We start from the raw sequence: 17,464 nt of genomic DNA, 5'->3' as shown, positions 1-17,464 counted from the left end.
AGACATGCACTTACCAGCTGGGTGTTTTACCATCTGAACCCTCGGTTTGGCAGAGCTGATGATCACGATCCTTCTGAAGAGTGCAGTTAGCAAAGACCCCATTCAGAGCACCTTGGAAAGGTCTGGCAAACACGTCCACCAGTGTTCTTGCTCTCAGGCACCATCTTCTAATCCCCTCGAAGCGCACGTACATTTTGATTTACAAAATTAACTTTTGTTCAGGTGCTCTAAAAGTTTTTAGAGTTCAACTACACCAGCTACATTATACAGCACCTGAACATCAAAGCTGACAGCTCACCCTGGAAACATGCTTAAAATTCAGCTGTATGGTCTTTGAAAACAAGATGCTATAGGATAACTGCCAATTAATTTCTTTTGGTTGCATTGCGCCATCCCTTAGCTCTTGTATACAGCAGCTTAGTGAACTGTAAGTGTCAACGCAGAGTAAATCAGTAGTTGTAGAAAAAGGCCCTCTAAATTCCCTAAGCAACAACAAAGGGCTAAGATGTATATCGCCGATACTGTAAAACACATGCACACTATGACTTCCACTTAGGGTTGCTCTTAGAAACAGAGGCACTTACTTTCTTGAACTGCAGGGCAAGTTTGTAATAGGTATCAATGAAGTTGCAAGTAAAAGCAGTCACCTTATAACAAAGTTAAGCTGCAAATGAGAAAAGCCTGAGGTTGTACATGACACATCTGAGAGAGAGGCAGGCAGCAGGTTATACAGAGCTTGCGTCATTGCTACTTTCACAGTTTGCAAGGGCTCGAGAGAAATCCATTAAACATCCAGTAGCCAGAGTAGTACATCTGCTTTCTAGAAGTAGCTCCTTATTCTGAAGGAGTCTGCCCGTAGCCCATGTACCTGAGGTTCAGCAGGACGGATGCCTGCAGGCACCTATCAAAGATTTGGTGCTACTCCTAGAAAGTGGTTGGGTGTAGCACTTGCCCTCAGTCCCAGGTTGCTATGATGGGGTGCCAGATCTCCTCAAGTCTCTTGACTAAGCATTCTTCTTCCACAGGTCTCTTTTGGGCCTCACCCACTCAGTAATTAAAATTTCAATCTCACCGGTCCCTATCACATCTTTTTCAAGAAGCCATGGCATTTGCACACCAGACAGCAAATTCTGAATGACAGCAGAGAACACCTAGCTCTGGCTGATCAGATTTCATGTTCATACAGCTTGTAAATCCTGAGTTGAGGTACTTAAGGTAACTTCCTACAGTCAGAAAGCAACAGACCAGTTAAAAGAGAGGGCTCTTTAGGCTGCCCTCACAGCTTCAACAGCTCACATTTTCCCACCCCTCACGATAGCTGAGAAGCTGAAGGCACTGCAATGCTTTCAAGGGAAGATAAATTCAAATGCCAGAGTTTTCAAATCCTTGTAAAGGATCAAGTTATCAAGTTATTTTTAAACCATGGAGGACTGTTGATACGCAGTCTGATGACATAAAATAATTCAATGAAGCAGCTTGCAATTTGGCCTTTTAACTTCAGAGCCTAAAATCCACCAGAGCAGCAGCAGGAGACAGTCCCACCATGACTGGGTTTGCTGGAGAAGTGAGTTAGGCAGGTGTCCTGGTTCCAGTTAGGACAGAGTTAATTTTTCCTCATAGTAGCTGGTAGGGTGCTATGTTTTGGATTAGGATGAGAAGAGCGCTGATAACATGCTGATGTTTTAATTGTTGCAGAGCAGTGTTTACACCAGGCCAAGGACTTTTCGGCTTCTCGCTCTGTCCTGCCAGCGAGCAGGCTGGGGGTGCAGCAGGAGCTGGGAGGGGACAGACGACCCAAACTGGCCAAAGGGGTATTCCATACCATCTGATGTCATGCTAAACAATATATAGGGGTGGCTGGCCGGCTGCTCGGGGATAGGCTGGGCATCGGTCAGCGGGTGGTGAGCAATTGCATTGTGCATCACTTGTTTCGTACACATTATTATTATTAATACTATTATCATTATCACTATTATTATTATTATTGTTATTATTATATTCCTGTCTTAATAAACTGTCTTTATCTCAACTCACCGGCTTCACTTTCCCGTTTCTCTCCCCCATCCCAGAGAGGGAGGGGGGAGGGTGAGCGAACGGCTGTGAGGTGTTTAGCTGCCAGCCGGGTTAAACCACAACAGCAGGACAAGCCTGCCAAATCACAAGCCCAGGAAAAGGTAAAGAAAATGAACATGCTTATGGCTGGGGATTAAAGTAGGCAAGAATGCATCTGTTTATATAAAACGGGAGAGGCAAAGCAAGCAGTAAAGCAGCAAGTTGCTTTCACCCCTCCCCAGATCTCTGTCAGCCCCATCACTTTTAATACAGGCAGGACAAAAGCACCTTTCAGGCCTGTCTTGTCTTGCCAGCTCACTCTGCTCTGTGGAAGAATTTTATAATTGAAAGCCCATATACCAAAAGAATGGATTTACTTGTACCACGATCTTAATTGAACTGCTGTCTCGGCTCCTGTTTGCTGCCCCGTAGATTCAGGTAGAGCACAACTAAACTGATAGCAGCGATTCATCTACTTGGATTCAATTTATACCTTCAGCCTTCTGCTGCTGAAGAAAAATAATATATTACCATGTCTTGCAAAAAGCCAAGTTACTAGAACAGAACACTGTCTCACCTGGGGTAGGTTTGCTTCTCTAAATAAGAAATTTGAATTAATGCTAAAGACATACTGTAGACATAACAAATGAGTATTTCAATATGTCAGTAAAGTTAGCATACCATTAAAAAATTAATAAAAAGAGTCAGCCAATGAAACTGATTGCCAGACCTGCGACCTTCAAACAGTATCAAAGACACTGCAGGGAGAAAAGCGATGCACAAGTAAACCACCACCTGCTCAGATGTTCGTCGGCCGTGAGAAAGGCAGGCAAACCCAGCACAGCAACCTAACACAGCATTGCACCCTGCCCTCCGCAAATGATGCATAGTACACAGGACTCATACAAAACATTTCTACTTCTCTGCCAGTCAGCCTTTAGGAAGTGGTTTACAAAGAGAAATAGGAACAATTTAAACAACTAATGGAGCGGATTATTTACCATACAAAACCATTCCTAATATCTGCAAAGCTCTGCTTCCCCCTGGACTAAGCTGGATTAGGACAAACAGCCCACTTGCATAGTAACACTTATTTCCATACTTTTTCCTACAAGTCTTCTAAATGTGTTTAGTATTAAGCAAGGCTCATTTGCATTTAACTAGCTTGATGGAATTCCTGTCACTTACTGTCTGAAGTCTTTTTGTTTCAATATGAACGCTGGCTTACGCGCAGGTTTATCTGTATGAAAATTCAGAGGAGACCTTGGTTTTATTTGTTGCCAAAAGACACAACGGGGCTAACTCTCGAGACCTGGTTTTCAGGTGACACATTTATATAGTCAAAGCATACAAGGGAGCAGGTGGACTATAAACCCACCTCAACCCCAGCCTGAAGCAACCACCTCTAGAGACTGGACATTGTCCTCTGCACTGAGGGCTAAGACGGCTCATCACCAGAAACACCCAAACAGGCCAAGAACGTGGCTGCTTCCTGCAGCTCATGAACCTGCTCACCCTGAGAAAAAAGTACAACAGAAAGTACACAGAAAAGGAAGGAAGCACGAGATGGCACAGCAGGGCAGTGAAACATGGGCCACAGGTAGAAGACAGGGCACGTCACTGTCACAAGTTAGTCATCAATGGCTGCAACATTTGTTTAATGAACTTGATTGTTTTCTTTATTTGTCCTTCCCAAGAAGGAAAATCCCATAGTTTGATTTTTCTAATGAGCTAGGGGGATACTTAAAAAAATTCAAAAACTATTAGAAGGAAGACACAAAGAACACAAAAAACTAAGAAAACTAGGAAACTGCTGTAGTATTTTCTGTTTTTTCCAATATTTAAGGAAGTGCTGGAGGTAAGCCGTACTTCAAGCATTTGAACATCCACTGAAGTTCCCTTTCAGACTAGCAGTGACCCTTTGCTCCTCAAATCTGTGCACATTAGAAGCAATTAACTATTGGTTTTTCCTCCTCCCACGTTTTTAAAGCGAACACTTTTAAAATCAATTTCTGACAAACTATCTGAACTTTTATAAGGAATCTTTTGGGGACAGAAGAACTGCTGAGCTTTTCAAAAAAAGATTTATCAATGCGCTACAGAATTTACTTGTAGAGATCAAATTGAAAGGAACCGATTGTCCTGTTTTAGGGAAAACAGGAGAGACATCTCCAATTCCCAAGCCTCTGCTTTATTTTTCCTAAGAAGTCAAGCGACCAGCCTCAAGTGGAAAGCAAAGGCACTCAAGAGTTCTGGTTTCTCTGCTGCTTTTCCTTATTCTCAATCTAAGATTATAAATCAACTTTTTCATTTTAATTCTAAAACCCATGACCTTGGAGAGCACTTGTAGCTAACAAATGGAATTAGGAAATAAATTGCTTCTGAAACATGTCTGGAAGCTCGGCTTGGCATTGAGGGCAGACCTGTGGGGAACCAGTGAAGAATAAGTATTTCCCATTTTTACCACAGTATAAAGCCTTGCTCCATTTGCATCCCGATGGTGCGCACAGTTGTGTTTGCCACATGCCCAGAGGACACACTGGAGCTGGAGAACGCATACAGATGGGCAATCAGAATAATTAAAGGAATGGAGCAGCTGCCTTCCAAGGCGAGCAACAGAAAGGCTCAACTCTTGGCTTTGGCTAACGGAAGGCTGAGGGAGGGGATAAGCAAGGCTGACAAAGCCGTAGTGTTTACAAACAAGGTGACAGCACAACTGGTGTTGAACCACTTCATACTAGAAGTGGAAAGCAGTCACCAGAAGACTCACTTGGCACAAAGGTTTGTTTTGTCCCACCACCATCACCCGATCCTTGCTGCTGCACTGCACGATGGTGGTGGCAGAGAGAACCTGACACTGGTAATCCCTGAACACTGTTTCCGTTATACACACACACACACTACAATCACTACTAGTCGTAAGTCCTGACTTGATAACAAGACCAGGGGCAGCAGAAGGTGCCATTTCCACAGAGCGTACAATTCAGTCCCTCCCATGGGACTATATATGATTTCTGACTGAATACACCAAATCCTGTCAATTCTACTTCTAGCTAATACCGGGCTGTTTTTATTTCTACGTCTCCAGTCCCATTTGCCATCTTACCTTGGCCCCATATTCGATGGCAATGTGGGCAGATTGCTCTCTTTAAATGGGGGGAAACATTAACTGGTGGGAGAAAGGTGGGGTGACAGCAGCAGTGCTTGTTCTTTGCTTACATTTCCTGAAAGTCTCTCACTGCATGCTCCCACTCCTCAGCCTCTCAGGGATGTTCTGTCACTTCAACAATTCCCAGTCCTATTTCTTGGAGCCTGTTCGCCTACTTCCAACATCCATTTAGAAACATCGAAGTCAAAAGGTTAGAAATATAGGTAACAGTCCAACATCGTGACCACCACTGCAGACTGTTCGGCACCTGGGACCAATACAGAAATTCGTATTAACATCACATGCCTGAGAGACTGTTTTTACAGCAGCCTTTTATTTTAAGGCAATGTAATTAGTGTCACTAAGTGTGCACTAGCATACTAATTTGTGGTTTTAAAAACAAAGCTATGTTCAGGCATAGGAAGCTGCTCTAACAATACTCATTTTGTGCTTCATCACCTCAAAGACAAAATTTTGTCACATATAAAAGCAAAGGTTACTGAGACAAAGCGTATGGAGTTTCAGTATCAGAAGACTATTATGCTAAAGCTGTACATGGCTAAAATACTGTTTTTCTTTTTAAATTATAAAGCGACAGTTGCATCAGTTCCTCCTTACTGCAGAACACCATCTAAATGAAGTCTGTCGCTGGGCTAAGTCCTGAGCCAGTGCCACAACACATGTAGAGCGCCATCAGTCGATGTCCCATCCCATTCCAACTGCTGTGCTGCGAGGCAGGTTTTCTAAAACATCAGCTGTGCCAGCACACCACAACCCCAGCCAGGCTGCTGTAGTCCCTAAATCCGAGGAAGTCCCCCTTAAAGAAAAACCCTTCAGATCTGCAGACGGCTGTACGGGCAGACAAGTTAGCTATCCAAACGAGACGCCACTTACTGGATTCCCTCACAGAGCAAACATCTTCATCCTTAAGAACTGCACCAACCTGGGTTAGACACGACCCTGGATCATCAGAAAATTAGCTTGATTAGAGGACAAATCTGACAGAGATGTCTCAGCTACCATAATTATGGCCTCTTAATGGATCAGATTCAAGACTAATTGAGGTCTGATGAAGAACTTATTTTGGTGGATGAGACATCCCAGAAGATGACCTGTGGAGCACAAAGCGCTCTAAATACAGTAACAGCCCAGGACTATTTCACCAGTTGCAGAGCTTAGATTTACTGTCTGTACATTCGTTTGCTTCAAGCGGTAATTTGGATGCATCCTCTTCACCTAACCCCATGTTTGGCCAGGGGATTCAGCAGGCTGCCCAGTGTGTTCCTTACCAGGCCATAGAGAAACCTGTGCAGAAGACACTGCAGGAACCTCCACCTCCCAACAGGCAACAGGACACGAAGATGTCTGAACAAGGGGAAGAGCTATCAAGTATAAAATGAGGTCGTCTTTCAAAAAGATCTGCCACTTTTTGTGAAATAGGAAATCCCCACATCCCCTATGCCACAGGTCAAGACAATTTTTTAAATCAAAGTAGCTGGGAGATGGAATCAGTTCTGAGCTTTCACCATTTCTACTGCTTTCATTTTGATCTCTTTTCAAAAAGGAACACAGACAAGTTCTGTGCAAAGTTCAAGTGAAAAGGACAATTTCGGTAACATCAGCTGCGTAACTGACCCAGCAGAAACAAAACTGGGGTGGAAAGAAGAGAGAAGGGAAGGAGAACATACAACTGAGCTAACTAAACAAGTCTGTCAGCCCCAAACGGTCGCTGGTCCTAACAGCCCAAAGGGAGAAACTTCCTGCCACTTGTAAAGAGACACACAGAAGTGAACAACCCAGTCACTTGGGAAGGCTTTCCTATTCCCTGAGCATACCTGCAGTTCCCATTTACTTCCCACCCCCAAGAGCTCCCGCACCCCCAGCAGTGCTGAAGCTCACTCAGTACCTGCAGTTATTTCTGTTCTGCCCACAGCAAGCGTGCAAGGAGAACTGGCAGAAATACCCGACTTCTGAGTCCCTTTGATACTGTGCACCCTGCTTTTCAAGAAAAAAAGCTGAACATCCATTTGAACTGTTGTTCAGAGATCTCAGTTTTAACCTAGGTCTCCTCTAGCAAAGGAAAATTGCTTTAGGAAGTAAGCATTCCCGCCCAAAATTAAGTATATCACTTTCCACGATGAAATACCATTAGATGTTTCCCTCTGACCAAAACAAGGGTCTCTCTCCATGAACTGAGTAGCACCAAGAAAGGGGTGGGGGAAGTGCTTGGGAGCTCCAGGACAGCAGGCAGACAGCCGGGGGAAGTCTCACGCAGTGCAGAACATGAGGGCTGTGAGCTGCACGCCTGAGAGTTCCCAATTTTTTTTTTCCCTGTTAAGCACTCACCGTTAACTTAATGCACAGAGTATGAAGTAGATCTGGATCTGAACCAGGGCAGTAGATGGAGAATACACCAAAGCTTCAGTTTTACCTCTGCTGGAGCCAAGAGAATCTCTTCCCATCCATCCGCAGTGAGGAACAAAGTGCAAGATCATGGGAAGAAGCCTGCTGACACCCCAGGAGCAGAACTGGGCAAGCCAGCAGCCCTCCCAGTGGTGTCACTCCTCACCATCCCACAAGAAGGTGTGGTGCTGGCCAACAGCCCAGACTTCTGTGTTGCTGGTTAACAGCACATCTACCCATCAACAGCACAGAGGATCCTGAGCTACTTTAGTTTGATCCCATTTCTTGGAGCTGTTTGGGATACTCTAGCTGTAGGTTCAGCAGCACCAGCTGCTCTTTGAAGGGACCTCAGGTACCCACACCTGCCACTGCACCTCCTCCAGGCTTCAAGCAGCTGATGGAAATGGAGGCTTGCTTAGCAGCAGCCTCTTTGTAGCATGAAAATAAGCCAGCAGAATGTCAGCTCTTTGTGTGTTGATTATAACCTTTTACTCATAACCGCTCCTATCAGCTGGGAAACAAATAAGGAAAGACATCACTGTTTATTGAAGTCTGCACTTGACAGAGGAGGTGAGTCCTCAGCTCTGGGCTCTTGTGAAGACATTATTGCACCAATCATGCTGCAGTCACACTTCCAGCATCTTTCTCACAGCCACCGTAGCCTAGAGTTTTATTCTGCTCTGTTTGAAGAAAGGTATAAAAAGGTACCAAGTTGACTAAGTAATGTCATTAGACCTAGTTCTAAGCTCATTTCATGCTTACAAAAATCCTTTTAGGTGTAATGAAATGCCATCAGTTCTAACAGAGACAACTTCGCAATACTTCCAATCCACTCAGAGTATATTTAAAGGAGAATATTAAACTGAAATTGAGGTTTGGTAGGTTCAGTTCCATCTCTCAGTTCTGAAGTCAAAACCAACATAGCTACTTCCATGCTTTTTCAATCACTAGATAAAATACAATCATTCCTTTTTTAAACCCAACGAGAGAGTGAATGCACTATGCTATGAAAAAGACTGCTTCCAGCAATAGCTCAGCTTTCAAAACCAAGATCCCCTCTGTTTTGGGGGGAAGCAACCCTGAAACTAATCTCCTCTAAATACAACCCCAAAACCTCTTCTAACTTTATGAGACTGTGTAGCTAGGGACATTCTATTCTACTAAATAAGTTTTATTCATATAAGTATTCAGGGGAACCTAGCTTAATTAGCACTAATGATGAGAAAACCTATAGGGAACTACTGAATTTTGCAAGCAACTGAACATAAAGCGTATTGATAAAAAGCCACTTTACTGCCAGGCGATGCTCTTCTGCATGCTGAAGAGAAGATGACAGCAGTCCCAGGGTTTATATGCCAGATACACAGAAGTACAATGAGCCAAAGTCACTGCAGACAACCACCGTGCAAGTTAATGAGGATTAAATTCAGTTGTTTCAAAAACACTATTTTTAAATAAGCTGGAGTAGACAAATGTTAACTAAAAATTGCCAACAGTTAAATGCAGAATGTTTCTTATGATGTCATTTTTTCTTACGATGCCATTTAACATTTGAGCCAAATTGTCAGTCTGCCTGCTGTAATATTTCAGGTAACCTATTCCTATTTGAAGAACAGGATCCTCCATTTCCCCCAGCTTTGCTGATATTAACGGCTTATTAACAGCTCTGACAGTAGCGCAAGCACAGCTTGAACGTCATAAAATATTAAGGTGGAAGAGGTTTTAGGTCTCCAAACATACTCACCTGTTCTGAAAGAGTTTCTCAAGCTTAAAAGCAGAAAGGAAGCTTGCAGCCTCTTCCCATGCTGCGTATGAAGGAGGTTTGAGGGAGTAAAACTTATTCCACACCAAAGCCTAACTCAGACCAGTTGAAAGGTTGTCTGTACAGCAGTACCATCCTAGCAGGATCGTGCCATTAAGTGGGCATAAACTCAAATCACTTCTGATGGATATTCAAGTTCCCTCTAAATATAAAGCCACTCAAAAGCTTGCAAGCTTGTTTCCAAGCCACCACATTTATTACGCTGCCAACAAAGGTTTTGTTTCTCCAAACCAGAGCACCGCAGCTGCAAACAGAGCTGAAGAGGCAGTAGAACAAACGTATCCAAAAAAGAGTTCAGCATACAAAACATCCATCAGCCCTGGGACTGTAAAATGCAGTCCCTCCACAGGCCCCAATATCCTTCGTTTCTGTTTCATGCAGAGAAACTCAACCTGACTTCCACCATCATTTACACAAATACGTATATACATGCTTGTTTATATGATTACAAGATCATATCCATCAGTATCACTTCATAACTTACTCTACAACACACTTAGGCAACACATGAATCCAAAACATCTTTGTCTCACCCTGTATTTATTACTAGGGCCAACATTAATAACCATCTAACATTAATAATCATTTTTAATTACCATTTGCTCAAGCCTCTTCTCCAGGCTGAGCTGCTGGTAGGGTTTTTCTCCAAGCTGTTTAAGACCACCCCACACATTTCCGCGTGCCAAACTGTCATTTAACAAACTAACTCCCCTAATCAAGGAAGGAAAATAAAAAATCTAAAGGTGCGCTAATTATTTCAGATAATGACCTACCAAAGCAAGCCATTTCCAACAGATACCGCTAGAAATTAAAGAGACCCCAATAAACTACCTGCACCATGAACAATGGGCTTTGTTTCCTCAAGCAGTCAGCCAGGAGACTCACTGCATCCAACTCAACAATTACGGAAAGCTGTAAAATTGGGAAGGGGGGAAGCAAGTTCGGGGAATTCAGGAAAATCTGTCCTTAACTTTATCAAGGCTGTTTTCCACACAAAAGATGCTGCAAAACCACAGCTTCCACGGCTGCAAGTCCTATTTCTGAGGTAAGATAACAGCCATCGCCTGCCAGCAGTGCTGCCTGTTAGACAGGAGCGGGAGGGCAGCTGCCTGCAGCCTCGCAGAAAAGCCTGTTGGACCGAGCACTCAGGAAGGGGGGATACAGCGATGCGACATGCCTTCCACGTGCTAGCAGCCTCCATCCTGGATATCCACCTCTCAGAGGACGTTTCTGCACTACAGCATCCGCTGTCAATCCCTGCGCTTTTACAGAGCCAGTCCTTGAAGAGCCCAGTCTCATTCGACTAAATGGTCCTCTGCCAGTTAACACCCGTTCTCAAGCGGGGCATCCCAAAGTACAAAGAAGCAAACCTCACTTTGCGTGGTGGCAGAGCCACAGGAGGACACTGCTTCTCCTTCAAAGAGAAGGCCTCCAGAGGAAGATGCTCAGCAGGAAGTCGTAAAACACAACAAGCTGACCACGTGCCTTTAGTGCAAGCCCACAGTCCACAGGCTTGGAATTGATTTATAAAGCCTTGACAAATGGCATTTAGTTACAAGTTGCTTTACCTAATGACACAACACAAGATATCCAGGCTGGAAGGGACCCTGGGAGGTCTGCAGTCCAACGCCACCTCTTCAGGAGGTTTGCTCCAGTGCTCAGCAGCACAGGGCTGCAGCCAGGGGGCACCACGCAGCATTTCCCAAGAACCGCTCGCATCAGCTGCAGGAAATTGCTCCACGTTATAGAAAAGATCATGAGGAACAATCATTCTGTTTAATACATTTGGTTTAAAAACTGATTCCCACATTGATCAAGGACTCTTCAATACTTTTTCAGACTATTCATAAAAATTCATAAAATTTAATTTAAATTAAAAAACCCGTCTAATTATCTGCAGATGGAGACAGCTTTGAAGTACTAAAAGCTTAATGGGAAAAAGATCATCTTACTACCAGATAGTCTGAAATTACTAGAGAAAAAAATAACATCCCACTGGTGGCTATGAAACTTTCATTCATTAGCTTCCCAATTTAAAATTATGTAAATTTTATCCCTAAAAGTAAATGCAAATGTAGATGGAAGAACAGACTTCTGACTCTCTGCAATGTCAACACAAGCACCAGAAAGTTTATTTTTTCCATTAAGGACTGGAGATATGAGCTGACAAGTTCACTTTGAGTTTCACAGCCCCTTCTGGGATACAGGCCTGTCCTCAGGACTAGGAGGGTTACATTGCTGAGCTGAGATTGCCCCAAAGTCAGAGCTGGGAGCTGACACCTGTGTAACCCTCCTGCTGGTTACACATTGTATTCAGCTTCTGCTCACGGGATCCAGACCATAGCTCTGTACTAGGCAATGTATGAGTTCTGTGCTCAAGAGAAAGAGGAGAGAAAGTAATAGAAAGGCTCTGTTTTTGTTTTTTTCCCAGCTCAAATTAAACACAATTCCACTTCAACCCCAGACAACCTCTGGTCTTGAAGCCAAAACTTCATGTGAGTCAAAGTAACAGAGCCACAGGAAGGGCACAAACACTGAAGAGGTTCAGGTATTACACTGCACATATCCTCTGCCACTCTGCAGTTAAAGTTGCTTTATCTGAGCATTTCTCTTCTCTCCAGTTCGGAAGAACAAGCCAAGACAGATCCATCCACAGTTTAGAACTGCCACCTTTAAATAAGAGTCCATTTCAAAAAATGATCGACATAGAAAAGGCTGTAAAAAATTCAGCCCTCCTCATTTCTCACCTTCTCAGCATCTATTGCACTCAGACATGATCCTGTGAAGGATAAACCCACTTGCACATTTCTTTCATTCATCTTTACCACCAAGAAAGAGGCATCGCTGGTCACAAGCTTAATAAAAGCGCTCATCTAATCCCAGCCAGCCCGGTACATTAAAAGAAAGAGGCAAAAAAGACTTGTTATGGTTGACACAGAACTAAAAGGCACCTTATTAAGTACAGATCTCAGAATTTATATGGACAAGCAAGCAAGCTGAAGAAAAAAGGGGAACGAAAGAATAGAGTGGTTCAGTGAATAGATGGAAAACGTCCTCCTAATGGGTTTTCTTCTTTTAATCTCACCTTTGAAGAAAGGACTTCAGGTCATGTTACTGAAAGGGTCAACACAAACAGAAGTACAACCTTGAAACTGTGGCTTAATTGTACTGCTTGAACACTCAGAAAGGTCTCTTCAGATCCGCTACACTGCTTACAGGCAACAGAATAAGTAATAAAACAATAAATCAAAAAAAGCAGACCCCAAAGGTAAAAGCCATATCTTGATGAGTGAAATTTCAGCAGCCACATATTTTATTTTTTCTTTAATGAGGTAAATAACTAAGTCTCTAGGCAAATATAGCTTTGGCTGTACTTTGACTGTATCCAAAGAGCTTTGTATACAAAGCCCTTTGGATGTCATTTTAAGACCTTCTGGAGAAGTGGTAAACTAGCCCAGAAACATTTGAAGTATAAGTAATTATAAAAACCCACATACCATTTGCCCCAAAAATCTTCAGGGCTTCTGGGACAGAAGCACCCCCATTTCCACCAGATGTGGGGACTCCCAGTAGGGACAGCCCCCAGCAGGGACAACCAGCTTGCTGATAACCAGATTTCAGACAGACATCTTGCTGTAGCCTTTCTGGTATTTTTCTGTTCAGTTTTTGAAATATGAAAGACTGCCACATTATTCTCTGAAGGCCTCTGACAGTGCTAAAGCAATTTTCTACATAAATCATTGTAATGCTAACGCTGCAGTTTACAGTCTCATCTTTAAAAGAAAGCCTTCTACTATTTACTGCCTCAGTAAGCGGAGAGAAGAAAAGTTAAGCTCTGACGACTGTTCTGTCTGGGGGCATAATAAATGCAAAATTTATTCCTTGGCCCAATTCTAGCAAAACTTCACATATTCAGGAAAGCCATGTAAACACTTTGTGCTTGGAGAACTGGGCGTAGAAAAGACATTTAGCATATTGAGCTATACACACACATTCGTACTGCAAAGCATGCTTAAAAAGTCACCCTAATGTTAATAAAAGCAAAACCAAACAATTAGCCACTGCAAATCTTCTCATGTATTTCCACTGCTCATCCTCCTCTCTTGGTCTCTCCTGAAGCAAATAAGGGTTAAAGAGGAGGGTTACAATTTTCATGCATGTGCCCTGCTTCTAAGCAAAGCAAGAACGCCTGGCCAGGCTTCCCATCTTGCAGCGCACACACCTTATTAAATAAAATGGCAAATCCCAGATGGAAGATGCAGCTTAGGGACTGGCTGCTGCCCACCTCCCGCACCGCAACCGGAGGCTGCCACCGTGTGGATGCTGCCCGGGGAGCACCAGCACTGGAGCCCTGGCTCCTAGTCAGCCTGAAAGGCACCAGCAGCTTTCCTCGTACTTCACCGGGACGTTTCCAGGTAACACAACGTGCAGGGGGTTGTTGATCATCTTTTATTAGTCCTCAGGAAGTCCAGGCATTCATAAATATGCTTGTGGCAAGTGGCTCGGGAGAGTACTCCTGCTGCTCAGCTTGGGGGCTTTTTCAGCCTGCTTATATACAGTCTTTAATTACACTTTTCATCCCTTTCCCATAAATCCAGTTTTATTTCCCTTATAAATAAACAAACCAGGTTTTGCAGATAAGGAACATGTTTCCATCAACTTCCTTCGCACACAGAGCTAATATATCTTAAAAACTTCAAGCCAACGGAGTTTTCAGAGTCTGGTACATGAACTTCATGTAGGGTTAAAGCAATGCAAACCACGCACCCTTATATTCTGTCAGTTTATGACATCCATTTATTTGATATATAAAAAATAGCTAAATCACCTACAAGGAAGTTTAACTTCAGGTAAATTCCACTTGGATTCCTAAATATAGTTAAAACATCCCCTTAAAGTACAGGTGATTGGTTTTTGGTTGTTTTTGTGTTTTTGTTGTGGTTGTATTTTTTAATCGATGATGATTCCTTATTTATAAACCTTCTTTGCTACGTATGGATTGATTTTTGTCAACAGCAACAGCTAACCAGTAAGACTCATCTTTTTGTCATTTATTTCAAGATTCCTACAGCATGCCCAGGAGCACATTCAGGAATCAGTGTATATATTATTGTTTATCTGCTCCTCTAAACAATAAAACTTTTCACAGCATTTCACTCAGTGAGAAATCTTTTTAAAGCACCCTGGTAATTAATTCACCTCATCCGTGGCTACCTGTGAGTTTTTATTATCCTAAGCTGCCCTCACCAAGGCGCACACACCTCATTTATTACTTTCAGAGTCTTTGAACTTGAGCCTACTAATTAGGACGAAGAACAATGGTGAACAGCAGAATGTGTTGGACAGCACATATTATATACAAATTCTTGATTAACGAATTCAAACTTTAAAGAAACTGTTTGGCTAGCCAGAAGCTAACTAGAGTTACAACGGCAGAACATTCGGCAGCATTTCTGTACCAAAGCACTTAAAGACACACTCAAATGTGAACTCTTACTCAGGCCACATACTAAAAAAACTAAAAAAAATATAAAATGCTTCTAATAAAAAGCACAAGCAGGGGAGGAACATTAAGTTGGAATCCAAGCTTTTCGGAGTTAAATGCACTGAACATTAAATAACTACTGATTCTAGCACTGGCTTGGAGGGAGGCCCTGCAGTATCTTCATTTTTAACAACAATAAAACACATACTTTTCAAACCTATATTTCACCCAAGAATTATAATACCTTCAAAACCAGAGTGAGATTTACTGCCCTTCCAGCATTTTCTAACCAAATACCACAAAAATGCTGTTCTTGCAGAATGTCAAGGAGAAGAAAGGGCAAAGGAGCAAAATCCAATCCATGCTCAAGTTGGTAGCTAAGGAAGTTTGTCTACGTTGCAGTGAGATTCCCATCTGCATTTCATCGCAGCTAGCGTGAACCCAATCAGTATGGGTTAAATACACGTCAGATCAGTGATTATTGTGTTCTGACCTCTGTGAGCAAGTCGGACATTATACATTCCTGCTACATATTGCAGTAGTTAAGGGATCAATGCTGCTTTAAAAAAATATATATATTTTATGCTACACATGCTTCAATTTTTTCATGTAATGCATATTTCTTGTAGTCTTTCAAGAAATATTCAAGCTGTTCTGTCACTGTCTGAATGGCCCTTGTGAAAGGTATTAGATCAAGACTCAGAAAGCCCAAGCTCAATTCATCATATTATTGTAATGTTTCTTTCAAGACCTCAGGTACAGCCACTCTGGATCCCATGCTCCCTAACTATAAAATAGGGATGATACTACCACTCCTCATAAGGTTGCTGCGAACAAATGCATTTCATTTTGTGAAATGTGCCTGGGAAAAGCTAATGGGTCCTGAATATGCACTATATAGAAAAAAATCCCAATTAATATGTTGCATCATCTTTTCTGACACTACCAACAGCTCTAAACAGGCTACCACAGACTAATTAAATCCCCCAGGGTATGCTTCCACAGCTGCTGAAACCAGTTGAAGGTAAGGGCTGCTGGCAGGTCCCAGCCTCTCCCCATCCCATGCACTCTCTCAGGCTTGATCCCTAAGGGAGCTGGTTCATGGTGTTAAACTAGAAGAAACTAACCCTGTTAAAAACATTTCACCAGCTTAGGTGTCTCAACAGGTCCACTGCGGGCTCAGATGAACCTGAGTGGTGCACAGGACATGACCATCCCACATGGCAGAGGGTGCAGAGTTGTTGTTGGCAAGAGCAGTTATCAAGTTGGCTTTACCACAGCCACCCCTTCACTAGTTTAAGCATGGTAAACAGCTTTCAACACTTAGCAGAAGTCAAGCAACCACAGCTACAAACAACTCAGCTATTTACTACCTGCCATTATGACTGGCTCCACCAACACCATTTAACACCACCATGGATTCTTAAAGTTACCAATACCAAGAAAAAAGGGTGTTTCTTAAAATCCTAGACTTGTATCACTTGTAACGCAACCATACTAACATGAAGAGCACTGAGCCCACAATAGGCTTCATGTCTTACCAAAAAGGCTGCAGATGCTCGTGAGCATCTCAAAGGTTCTGCACTTGGTCTTGAACACAAACTGGAAGAAGATAGTACTGTGGTACTTGTGTGCCTTCACAGATCAATGATAACTATACACCTGCAAAACTATTTCAGGGAAGCCACAGTCAAGTGTTGTACGTGTATTAAACAAGTTATGGTCTGTACAAGTTATTAACTTGGCCTCAGCAGCCTGTATCACCATGAAACACGCTGTTAGAGGCACAGTATTTCTTACCTGGAGACTATGCTGGAGCCATTGTAGAGGTCACTAGCGTAGGACAGCGTTGCCAGGGGGCGGACAGAATTGTAGCGTGTGAACTTGGATAGACACTCCTGAAACTCATCCAGCTGGCTTGTGGTTCTGCTGTCATCTAGGGAGGGGTACCAGAGTTGGGGAAGGATGAAGAATAAGAAGGTGAATAAACACAGCAGTAAGCAAAATCATCAAAATGCGTATCTTCATGTGACACCACATCTGCCCATTATTTGGGAAGAATTCTTGGTCAAAAACAGGTTTTATCTCCCACCTCTAGCATTCCCTGAAGGCAGAAGGATTTTCAGAGCGTAAATTAAGTCTTTCCAGTGAACCTACTGCATTGAGAATCTGCCTGTGATCACAAATACAGCTTTCCTGGTAGATGAGCTCACTTATTTTAGTCAAATTCAAAGCCCGTAGGCCACAAAGATTATTAACAGAAAATCCTTAAGCACATCAACATGCAGTGTAAAGAATATGTCTAGCATTCAATGGAAGTGAAAATATATTCCCTTTCCCCTGAATTGTACTTCAGTTACAATATGCCTACATTTGGTGTCAATTACATTCCAAATACTTCTAGCAGAAAATGTTTCTCTTGTTACTCCAAAAGCAACAGAGCTAGGGGAGAGCTGTTTCATGGCTGGAGAAGGGAGACAAGCATGAAACCAGAAAACTCCCTGAGCTGTAAGCTTTGTGAAATTATGACCTTCAGCAGACAAGGTGAAATTGA

The 17,464-nt window shown here is 42.8% G+C and overlaps 1 protein-coding gene across 6 annotated transcripts in view; it reads right to left on the bottom strand.

Moving 5' to 3' along the window:
* COP1 (COP1 E3 ubiquitin ligase) overlaps window positions 1-17,464 on the bottom strand; it is a 129,305-nt gene that overhangs the window by 74,350 nt on the left and 37,491 nt on the right. For all 6 annotated transcript variants that reach the window (XR_010833383.1, XR_010833380.1, XR_010833381.1 and 3 more), the window contains exon 11: window positions 16,711-16,846. Coding sequence is in view for 1 of the 6 variants with exons in the window: in XM_048073338.2 (XP_047929295.2) it covers window positions 16,711-16,846 (136 nt within the window). In the remaining 5 variants the exon portion in view is untranslated. The remainder of the gene's footprint in view (window positions 1-16,710; window positions 16,847-17,464) is intronic.

The sequence above is a fragment of the Anser cygnoides genome, chromosome 8, assembly GCF_040182565.1.
Source record: "Anser cygnoides isolate HZ-2024a breed goose chromosome 8, Taihu_goose_T2T_genome, whole genome shotgun sequence".
In the NCBI taxonomy this organism is placed as follows: domain Eukaryota; kingdom Metazoa; phylum Chordata; class Aves; order Anseriformes; family Anatidae; genus Anser; species Anser cygnoides.
The sequence above is the reverse complement of the archived record's forward strand: the minus strand, read 5'-3'. Positions and strand labels throughout refer to the sequence as shown.